Source organism: Salvelinus namaycush, chromosome 24 (genome assembly GCF_016432855.1).
Source record: "Salvelinus namaycush isolate Seneca chromosome 24, SaNama_1.0, whole genome shotgun sequence".
In the NCBI taxonomy this organism is placed as follows: Eukaryota; Metazoa; Chordata; class Actinopteri; order Salmoniformes; family Salmonidae; genus Salvelinus; species Salvelinus namaycush.
Window position 1 is genome coordinate 37,023,819 of NC_052330.1, and position 11,742 is coordinate 37,035,560.

Sequence of the window (11,742 nt, forward strand, 5' to 3'; positions counted from 1 at the left end):
GAGTACTAACTCTGACAGTAAATCAGGAAGGTGAGTACTAACTTAGCAGTCAGGAAGGTCAGACTAACTCTGACAGTAAATCAGGAAGGTGAGTACTAACTCTGACAGTAAATCAGGAAGGTGAGTACTAACTCTGACAGTAACAGGAAGTGAGTACTAACTCTGACAGTAACAGAAGGTGAGTACTAACTGCTGACAGTAAACAGGAAGGTGTTACTAACTTACGGTAAATCAGGAAGGTGAGTACTAACTCTAACAGTAAATCAGGAGGTGAGTACTAACTCTGACAGTAAATCAGGAAGGTGAGTACTAACTCTAACAGTAAATCAGGAAGGTGAGTACTAACTCTGACAGTAAATCAGGAAGGTGAGTACTAACTCTGACAGTAAATCAGGAAGGTGAGTACTAACTCTAACAGTAAATCAGGAAGGTGAGTACTAACTCTGACAGTAATCAGGAAGGTGAGTACTAATCTAACAGTAAATCAGGAAGGTGAGTACTAACTCTGACAGTAAATCAGGAAGGTGAGTACTAACTCTAAAGTAAACAGGAAGGAGTACTACTCTAACGGTAAATCAGGAAGGTGAGTACAACTCTTAACCGCAGCTACAGGAGTTGAGTACTAACTCTGACAGTAAATCAGGAAGTGAGTACTAACTCTTAACCGCAGCTCAGAAGGTCAGTACTTAACTCTGACAGTAAAATCAGGAAGGGAGTACTAACTCTGACAGTAAATCAGGAAGGTGAGTACTAACTCTACAGTAAATCAGGAAGGTGAGTACTAAATCTGACAGTAAATCAGGAAGGTTGAAGGAGTACTAACTTGACAGTAAATCAGGAAGGTGAGTACTAACTCTAACAGTAATAGGAAGGTGAGTACTAACTCTAACAGTAAATCAGGAAGGTGAGTACTAACTCTAACAGTAAATCAGAAGGTGAGTACTAACTCTAAACCAGTAAATCAGGAAGGTGAGTACTAACTCTGACAGTAAATCAGGAAGGTGAGTACTAACTCTGACAGTAAATCAGGAAGGTCAGTACTAACTCTGACAGTAAATCAGGAGGGGAGTACTAACTCTAACAAGTAAATCAGGAAGGTGAGTACTAACTCTGACAGTAAATCAGAATGGTGAGTACTAACCTCTGACAGTAAATCAGGAAGGTGAGTACTAACTCTGACAGTAAATCAGGAAGGTGAGTACTAACTCAACAGTAAAATCAGGAAGGGGAGTACTAACTCTACAGTAAATCAGGAAGGTGAGTACTAACTCTGACAGTAAATCAGGAAGGTGAGTACTAACTCTGACAGTAATCAGGAGGTGAGTACTAAACCTGATGGTAAATCAGGAAGGTGAGTACTAACTCTAACAGTAAATCAGGAAGGTCAGTACTAACTCTGACTGTAAATCAGGAAGGTGAGTACAACTCTAACAGTAAATCAGGAAGGTGAGTACTAACTCTGACAGTAAATCAGGAAGGGTAGTACTAACTCTAACAGTAAATCAGGAAGGTCGAGTACTAACTCTGACGGTATCTCAGGAGGTGAGTACTAACTCTGACAGTAAATCGCAGGAAGGGAGTACTAACTCTGACAGTAAATCAGGAAGGTGAGTACTAACTCTGACAGTAAATCAGGAAGGTGAGTACCTAACTCTGACAGTAAATCAGGAAGGTGAGTACTAACTCTAACAGTAAATCAGGAAGGTGAGTACTAACTCTGACAGTAAATCAGGAAGGTGAGTACTAACTCTGACAGTAAATCAGGAAGGTGAGTACTAACTCTGACAGTAAATCAGGAAGTGAGTACTAACTCTGACAGTAAATCAGGAAGGTGAGTACTAACTCTGACAGTAAATCAGGAAGGGAGTACAACTCTAACAGTAAATCAGAAGGTGAGTACTAACTCTGACAGTAAATCAGGAAGGGAGTACAACTCTGAGTAAATCAGGAAGGTGAGTACTAACTCAACAGTAAATCAGGAAGGTCAGTACTAACTCTGACGGTAAATCAGGAAGGTGAGTACTAACTCTACAGTAAATCAGGAAGGTGAGTACTAACTCTGACAGTAAATCGAGGAGGTGAGTACTAACTCTGACAGTAAATTTCAGGAAGGTGAGTACTAACTCTGACAGTAAATCAGGAAGGTGGGACTAAACTCTGACAGTAAATCAGGAAGGTGAGTACTAACTACTGAAGTAAATCAGGAAGGTGAGTACTAACTCTAACAGAAATCAGGAAGGTGAGTACAACTCTGACAGTAAATCAGGAAGGTGAGTACTAACTCTACAGTAAATCAGGAAGGTGAGTACTAACTCTGACAGTAAATCAGGAAGGTAGTACTAACTCTGAACGCATCTCAGGAAGGTGAGTACTAACTCTAACAGTAAATCAGGAAGGTGAGTACTAACTCTACAGTAAATCAGGAAGGTGAGTACTAACTCTAACAGTAAATCAGGAAGGTGAGTACTAACTCCTAACAGTAAATCAGGAAGGTGAGTACTAAACTCACAGTAAATCAGGAAGGTCAGTACTAACTCTACAGTAATCAGGAAGGTGGTACTAATCTGACAGAAATCAGGAAGGTGAGTACTAACTCTGACAGTAAATTCAGGAAGTGGTACTAACTCTGACAGTAAATCAGGAAGGTGAGTACTAACCTAACAGTAAATCAGGAAGGTGAGTACTAACTCTAACAGTAATCAGAAGGTGAGTACTAACTCTAACAGTAAATCAGGAAGTGATACTAACTCTAACAGTAAATCAGGAAGGTGAGTACTAACTCTGACAGTAAATCAGGAAGGTGAGTACTAACTGTAACAGTAAATCAGGAAGGTGAGTACTAACTCTAACAGTAAATCAGGAAGGTGAGTACTAACTCTGACAGTAAATCAGGAAGGTGAGTACTAACTCTGACAGTAAATCAGGAAGGTGAGTAACTAACTCTAACAGTAAATCAGGAAGGTGAGTACTAACTGTAACAGTAAATCAGGAAGGTGAGTACTAACTCTGACAGTAAATCAGGAAGGTGAGTACTAACTCTAACAGTAAATCAGGAAGGTGAGTACTAACTCTAACAGTAAATCAGGAAGGTGAGTACTAACTCTGACAGTAAATCAGGAAGGTGAGTACTAACTCTGACAGTAAATCAGGAAGGTGAGTACTAACTCTGACAGTAAATCAGGAAGGTGAGTACTAACTCTAACAGTAAATCAGGAAGGTGAGTACTAACTCTGACAGTAAATCAGGAAGGTGAGTACTAACTCTGACAGTAAATCAGGAGGTGAGTATACTCTAACAGTAAATCAGGAAGGTGAGTAATAAATCTGACAGTAAATCAGAAGGTGAGTACTAACTCTAACAGTAAATCAGGAAGGTGAGTACTAACTCTAAAGTAATCAGGAAGGTGAGTACAACTCTGACAGTAAATCAGGAAGGTGAGTACTACTCACAGTAAATCAGGAAGGTAGTACTAACTCTGACAGTAAATCAGGAAGGTGAGTACTAACTCTGACGGTAAATCAGGAAGGTGAGTACTAACTCTAACAGTAATCAGGAAGGTGAGTACAACTCTGACGGTAAATCAGGAAGGTGAGTACTAACTCTAACAGTAAATCAGGAAGGTGAGTACTAACTCTGACGGTAAATCAGGAAGGTGAGTACTAACTCTAACAGTAAATCAGGAAGGTGAGTACTAACTCTAACAGTAAATCAGGAAGGTGAGTACTAACTCTGACAGTAAATCAGGAAGGTGAGTACTAACTCTAACGGTAAATCAGGAAGGTGAGTACTAACTCTTAACCGCAGCTCAGGAAGTTGAGTACTAACTCTGACAGTAAATCAGGAAGGTGAGTACTAACTCTTAACCGCAGCTCAGGAAGGTCAGTACTAACTCTGACAGTAAATCAGGAAGGTGAGTACTAACTCTGACAGTAAATCAGGAAGGTGAGTACTAACTCTAACAGTAAATCAGGAAGGTGAGTACTAACTCTGACAGTAAATCAGGAAGGGAGTACTAACTCTGACAGTAAATCAGGAAGGTGAGTACTAACTCTAACAGTAAACAGGAGGTGAGTACTAACTCTAACAGTAAATCAGGAAGGTGAGTACTAACTCTAAGTAAACAAAGGGTGAGTACTAACTCTAACAGTAAATCAGGAAGGTGAGTACTAACTCTGACAGTAAATCAGGAAGGTGAGTACTAACTCTGACAAGTAAATCAGGAAGGTGAGTACTAACTCTGCAGTAAATCAGGAAGGTGAGTTACTAACTCTAACAGTAAATCAGGAAGGTGAGTACTAACTCTGACAGTAAATCAGGAAGGTGAGTACTAACTCTGACAGTAAATCAGGAAAGGTGAGTACTAACTATGACAGTAAATCAGGAAGGTGAGTACTAACTTGACAGTAAATCAGGAAGGTGAGTACTAACTCTGACAGTAAATCAGGAAGGTGAGTACTAACTGTAACGGTAAATCAGGAAGGTGAGTACTAACTCTAACAGTAAATCAGGAAGGTGAGTACTAACTCTGACAGTAAATCAGGAAGGTGAGTACTAACTCTAACAGTAAAATCAGGAAGGTGAGTACTAACTCTGACAGTAAATCAGGAAGGTGAGTACTAACTCTGACAGTAAATCGGGAAGGTGAGTACTAACTCTGACAGTAAATCAGGAAGGTGAGTACTAACTCTGACAGTAAATCAGGAAGATGAGTACTAACTCTGACAGTAAATCAGGAAGGTCAGTACTAACTCTGACGGTAAATCAGGAAGGTGAGTACTAACTCTAACAGTAAATCAGGAAGGTGAGTACTAACTCTGACAGTAAATCAGGAAGGTCAGTACTAACTCTGACGGTATCTCAGGAAGGTGAGTACTAACTCTAACAGTAAATCAGGAAGGTGAGTACTAACTCTGACAGTAAATCAGGAAGGTGAGTACTAACTCTAACAGTAAATCAGGAAGGTGAGTACTAACTCTGACAGTAAATCAGGAAGGTCAGTACTAACTCTGACGTAATCAGGAAGGTGAGTACTAACTCTAACAGTAAATCAGGAAGGTGAGTACTAACTCTAACAGTAAATCAGGAAGGTGAGTACTAACTCTAACAGTAAATCAGGAAGGTGAGTACTAACTCTGACAGTAAATCAGGAAGGTGAGTACTAACTCTAACAGTAAATCAGGAAGGTGAGTACTAACTCTGACAGTAAATCAGGAAGGTGAGTACTAACTCTGACAGTAAATCAGGAAGGTGAGTACTAACTCTGACAGTAAATCAGGAAGGTGAGAGTACTAACTCTAACAGTAAATCAGGAAGGTGAGTACTAACTCTACAGTAAATCAGGAAGGTGAGTACTAACTCAACAGTAAATCAGGAAGGTGAGTACTAACTCTGACAGTAAATCAGGAAGGTGAGTACTAACTCTGACGGTAAATCAGGAAGGTGAGTACTAACTCTAACAGTAAATCAGGAAGGTCAGTACTAACTCTGACGGTAAATCAGGAAGGTGAGTACTAACTCTAACAGTAAATCAGGAAGGTGAGTACTAACTCTAACAGTAAATCAGGAAGGTGAGTACTAACTCTAACAGTAAATCAGGAAGGTGAGTACTAACTCTAACAGTAAATCAGGAAGGTGAGTACTAACTCTGACAGTAAATCAGGAAGGTGAGTACTAACTCTGACAGTAAATCAGGAGGTCAGTACTAACTCTGACAGTAAATCAGGAAGGTGAGTACTAACTCTAACAGTAAATCAGGAAGGTGAGTACTAACTCTAACAGTAAATCAGGAAGGTGAGTACTAACTCTGACAGTAAATCAGGAAGGTGAGTACTAACTCTTAACGGTATCTCAGGAAGGTAGATCATTAATGCTGTTGATCTAAGTGTGCAGAGATTCTTCCCCTTTACGGTCAGACTCTTCTCTTTGCTTCTCCTCTCTGTCCTCAGATAAAAGTAAGAAGGCCAGGACGTGCTGCTCGTGTTCTGTCAGCGATGGACAGACAGAGACGACAAACACACACTGTGTCTCAGGTAGGTCAACTTCCCGGTACTCTTGCTGTATGACCTTGACAGCTGTTGTTACTAAAGCCTTTTGCTGCTCAACTCTCGCACGGCAGGGAGTCTGCAGATGTAGACCCCTCCGTAAGACACACTGCGCTTGAGGTAAGTCACTTAGCTACTCTCTGCTCCACTCTCCTCCCAGTGCTCATGGCTTCAGGGGAGACAGCTTGAGATTCTGCTAAAGTGGTGCAGTAAAGCCTCGGGGACCTGGCCTGATCACTATAGTTGAAAGTTTCAGGTCATTAAAATTCTACTACTGTGATGGCCATGTCCCATGGGCTTTCATTGATCTACTCTGTCCTGTGACGCAGGGTCAAAGGAACAACAAAAGATGAGCCTCTCTCTCTCTTTTTCTCTACCTCTCCCCTCCCCTCTCTACCTCTCTCTCTCTCTCTTTATCTCTACCTCTCCCCTCCCCTCTCTACCTCTCCCCTCCCCTCTCTCTCTCCCTCTCTCTCTCTCTCTTTATCTCTCCCCTCCCCTCTCTACCTCTCTCTTTATCTCTACCTCTCCCCTCCCCTCTCTCTCTCTCTCTCTCTCTCTCTCTCTCTCTCTCTCTCTCTCTCTCCCCTCCCCTCTCTACCTCTCTCTCTTTATCTCCCGCCTCCCCTCTTCACCTCTCTTCCTTTATCTCTCCCCTCCCTCTCTACCTCTCTCTCTCTTTATCTCTCCCCTCCCCTCTCTACCTCTCTCTCTCTCTTTATCTCTCCTCTCCCCTCCCCTCTCTACCTCTCTCTCTCTTTATCTCTACCTCTCCCCTCCCCTCTCTACCTCTCTGTCTCTCTCTTTATCTCTCCCTCCCCTCTCTACCTTCTCTCTCTCTCTCTCTCTCTCTCTTTATTTCCTCCCCTCCCTCTCACCTCTCTCTCCTCTTTTCTCTCCCCCCCCATCTCTCTCTCTCTTTATCTCTCCCCTCTCTACCTCTCTCTCTCTCTTTATCTCTCCCCTCCCCTCTCTACCTCTCTCTCTCTCTCTTTATCTCTCCCCTCTCTACCTCTCTCTCTCTTTATCTCTACCTCTCCCCTCCCCTCTCTCTCTCTCTCTTTATCTCTCCCCTCCCCTCTCTACCTCTCTCTCTCTTTATCTCTACCTCTCCCCTCCCCTCTCTATCTCTCTCGCTCCTCCAACCTCCCTCCCCTCTCTACCTCTCCCCTCCCCTCTCTATCTCTCTCTCTCCTCCAACCTCCCTCCCTTGCTCCTTCCCCCTCTGTCTCTTTCTCTCTCAGACTCAGAGAAGCACCAGCCCCTGGAGAAGGAAGAGAAACTGAGACGGCCATTCTTCTCCATGTCGTTCAGCTCACCCCGCAACAAACCCACCCGGAAACGACCAATCAAGCACGACTCCTGGGTAGGTCACGACCTTGGGTTCCAGGCCTCTGATTGGTCTAGCCAGTCTCATTATCACACCTAATGTGACTCAAACAGTATTTCTTCTTCTCTGAGGATAAACTGGGACTGTTCCAGGATATTGTTGAGAGATAACGGATGATAAACTGGGACTGTTCCAGGATATTGTTGAGAGATAACAGATGATAAACTGGGACTGTTCCAGGATATTGTTGAGAGATAACAGATGATAAACTGGGACTGTTCCAGGATATTGTTGAGTGATAACAGATGATAAACTGGGACTGTTCCAGGATATTGTTGAGCGATAACAGATGATAAACTGGGACTGTTCCAGGATATTGTTGAGAGATAACAGATGATAAACTGGGACTGTTCCAGGATATTGTTGAGAGATAACAGATGATCAACTGGGACTGTTCCAGGATATTGTTGAGAGATAACAGATGATCAACTGGGACTGTTCCAGGATATTGTTGAGAGATAACAGATGATAAACTGGGACTGTTCCAGGATATTGTTGAGAGATAACAGATGATAAACTGGGACTGTTCCAGGATATTGTTTACAGATAACGGATGATAATGACATGAACCCCATTCTGCTGCGGACTGGGACCATGGCATTTTTAATACACCGGCCCCCAATTATTAACCAGATAATGATCATTTTGCACAACAAACCCAAGTTATACAGGCCCACTAGGCTTCAAATGTACCAGCCCATCTGGCACATGCCAGAAATGCCAGATGGCCAGTCCGCCCCTGTCCCCATTAGACATGGCCTCGATTATAATAGAGGTGGATAGTCTTCTCTACTACAGGCTTTAAAACTCTGTAGTGCAAGGGGGTTCTTTAAGAAACGGCCATATACTATATACATTATTAAGGTGTAGAGGTCACCCCTAAATACTAGTTTATGGTTCACAAATCCTAAACTTAACATCAAGTTATGATAGCTGACCCTGGATCAGTGGTTAGTTGAATGTTCTACTTACTCCAAACACAAGAGCGGTTACTTGTTATGCAGCTGTGTTGACATACATTTGGCAGGAGGTTAGGAAGTGCAGCTCAGTTTCCACCTCATTTTGTGGGCAGTGTGCACATAGCCTGTCTTCTCTTGAGAGCCAGGTCTGCCTTTAGCGGCCTTTCTCAATAGCAAGGCTGTACTCACTGAGTCTGTACATAGTCAAAGCTTTCCTTAAGTTTGGGTCAGTCACAGTGGTCAGGTATTCTGCCACTGTGTACTCTCTGTTTAGGGCCAAATAGCATTCTAGTTTGCTCAGTTTTTTTGTAAATTCTTTCCAATGTGTCAAGTAATTATCTTTGTGTTTTCTCATGATTTGGTTGGTGTCTCTCTCTGTCTTCCCCTCTCTCTTCACTCTCTTTCTCTCTGTCTTCCTCTCTCTCTGTCTTCCCCTCTCTCTTCACTCTCTTTCTCTCTGTCTTCCCCTCTCTCTTCACTCTCTCTCTCTCTCTGTCTTCCCCTCTCTCGTCACTCTCTTTCTCTCTTCACTCTCTTTCTCTCTCTCTCTCTTCCCTCTCTCTCTCTCTCTCTCTCTCTCTCTCTCTCTCTTCCCTCTCTCTCTTTCTCGCTTTCTCTCTCTCTTTCTCTCTCTCTCTCTCCTCTCTCTCTCTCTCTCTCTCTCTCTCTCTCTCTCTCTCTCTCTCTCTCTCTCTCTCTACCTCTCTCTCGTCACTCTCTTTCTCTCTTCACTCTCTTTCTCTCTCTCTCTCTCTCTCTCTCTCTCTCTCTCTCTCTCTCTCTCTCTCTCTCTCTCTCTCTCTCTCTCTCTCTCTTTCAATTCAATTCAATTGACTTTATTGACATGGCAAGTTCATTATACTTACATTGTCAAGTATACATATCGAAAAATCTTTCTCTTTCTCTCTCTCTCTTTCTCTCTTTCTCTCTCTCTCTTTCTCTCTTCACTCTCTTTCTCTCTTCACTCTCTTTCTCTCTATTTACTGAATATTCTTTATTAAAAGTCTCCCAAAGGATGTATCTGAAATATGTCTCCTTTAGTATTCTAAATTTGACCGTACTTCACAAACCAGTGCAATATTATTAACAAACTAATATTGATTTAAAATATTGATATACACTGAGTGTATCAAATGTTAGGAACACACCCCCCCACCCCCCCCCCCCCCCCCCCCATTTGCCCTCAGAACAACGTCAATTTTGTACACTCAGTGGAGATTGAAAACAGTGTAGAGATTAAATACTGCTCTGCAGCTCTTGGTAATTCACTTAAAACCTCTTAAGGATCCAAACTTTTTTCTTTTAAAAGTTTCGTCTAAAATGACATACCCAAATCTAACTGCCTGTAGCTCAGGACCTGAAGCAAGGATATGCATATTCTTGATACCATTTTAAAGTAAACACTTTGAAGTTTGTAGTGATGTGAAATGAATGTAGGAGAATATAACACATTAGATCTGGTAAAAGATAATAAAAAATAAAATAAAAAACTGTTTTTTTTGTACCATCATCTTTGAAATGGAAGAGAAAGGCCATAATGTATTATTCCAGCCCAGGTGCAATTTAGATTTTGGCCACTAGATGGCAGCAGTGTATGTGCAACGTTTTAGACTGATCCAATGAACCATTGCGTATCGGTTCAAAATGTTGTATCAAGACTGCCCAAATGTGCCTAATTGGTTTATTAATATATTTTCAAATTCATTATTGTGCACTCTTCTCAAATAACAGCATGGTATTCTTTCACCGTAATAGTTACTATAAATTGGACAGTGCAGTTAGATTAACAAGAATTTAAGTTTTCTGCCAATATCAGATATGTCAATGTCCTGGGAAATGTTCATGTTTCTTACAACCTCATGCTAATCACATTAGCCTACGTTAGCTTAACTGTCCCGTGGGGGACACACTGATTTAATAAAAATAAAAACATCACTGCACTATTTCATTATATGATGCACTGAGGAGGTGTATACAATTTACACTGGTACTGTATTTTGTTATAAATGTTACAGTTTGTAGGTTATATTGGCCTGCACATTGATGTGTACAGTGTCATGGGATTGTCTTGGTACTGTTTCTACTCACAGAGTGTGGAGGTCATCTTACGATTTGTAGGTTATCTTCGATGCACATTGATGCATACAGTACATTCGTTACTACAGTACATTTTGTCTCATGGGGCTGTCTTCGTTTCCCTTTTTATTCACAGGACGTGGAGGACGGCCTCGATGATGCCTTCTCAAGGTAATATTTAAATAGTTTTACATTCTATTGTATCTCAAATAGTGTAAATCTAATTTCTTAACATGTTTTAAGCCCCAACCTGAGACTGCATGAAAAAAACACGTTTCTGGGTTGAAAAGGTCACATCTATCCACTAATAGTTTAATAAAGTAACTGTTGGTAAAGTAGAGTAAAATAAAAATAAATGTAGTGGTGTATGGACTGACCTGAGATCAGTTGTAGTGGTGTATGGACTGACCTGAGATCAGTTGTAGTGGTGTATGGACTGACCTGAGATCAGTTGTAGTGGTGTATGGACTGACCTGAGATCAGTTGTAGTGGTGTATGGACTGACCTGAGATCAGTTGTAGTGGTGTATGGACTGACCTGAGATCAGTTGTAGTGGTGTATGGACTGACCTGAGATCAGTTGTAGTGGTGTATGGACTGACCTGAGATCAGTTGTAGTGGTGTATGGACTGACCTGAGATCAGTTGTAGTGGTGTATGGACTGACCTGAGATCAGTTGTAGTGGTGTATGGACTGACTTGAGATCAGTTGTATCGGCAATTAAGGAAATTAAACAAGCTATGAAAAAATAAAGTAGTACATAAGTCTAGGGTATATTTCCCTGGCTCTCTCTACATCTTGACAGGGCTCTGTAACCGAAATTACTGCAATTAACATCTTTTAAGCCCCAACCTGAGACTGCTTTGATAAAGACACAGACATTTCCAGATCACTTTCCCAAGCAAACAAACAGTTTTTTGGGAGTTATCAATGGCGTATAACACGTTGGGTGAACGTTGGGAAACTAACAGGTTGGTGTTCAGACGACCGGGTCTGGAAACCCAGTGTGATCGGGTTGAGTATTCAGGAAAACGTTACCTGGGAACAGCGTCTCTCAGGTTTACCTGACAACGTGCACTTCAAGGGGGTGTGTACTAGGGTGGTGAAAATGCCAGCTGGAAAACCTGTCTTCATCATAAGGGAGGTTTCTGAGTCAAAGGTGGACAAGGTGATTAGCTCACTAAAGAACTCTAAAGCCAAAGATGTGTTTGGGATGGACTCTACCTTTCTTAAAAACTACAAAGAGTCACTCATTGGCCCCATTACTAAGGTCACCA

The 11,742-nt window shown here is 41.8% G+C and overlaps 1 protein-coding gene across 1 annotated transcript in view; it reads left to right on the forward strand.

The window, feature by feature from the left end:
• The window catches only part of si:dkey-71h2.2 (low density lipoprotein receptor adapter protein 1), a 136,677-nt gene extending 126,036 nt beyond the window's left edge, over positions 1–10,641 (forward strand). Inside the window, exons 6-8 of the mRNA XM_038962706.1 lie at positions 5,946–6,029; positions 7,286–7,407; positions 10,603–10,641. Of these exons, the coding sequence (XP_038818634.1) occupies positions 5,946–6,029; positions 7,286–7,407; positions 10,603–10,641 (245 nt within the window). The remainder of the gene's footprint in view (positions 1–5,945; positions 6,030–7,285; positions 7,408–10,602) is intronic.
• The last annotated feature ends 1,101 nt before the right edge of the window (positions 10,642–11,742 follow it).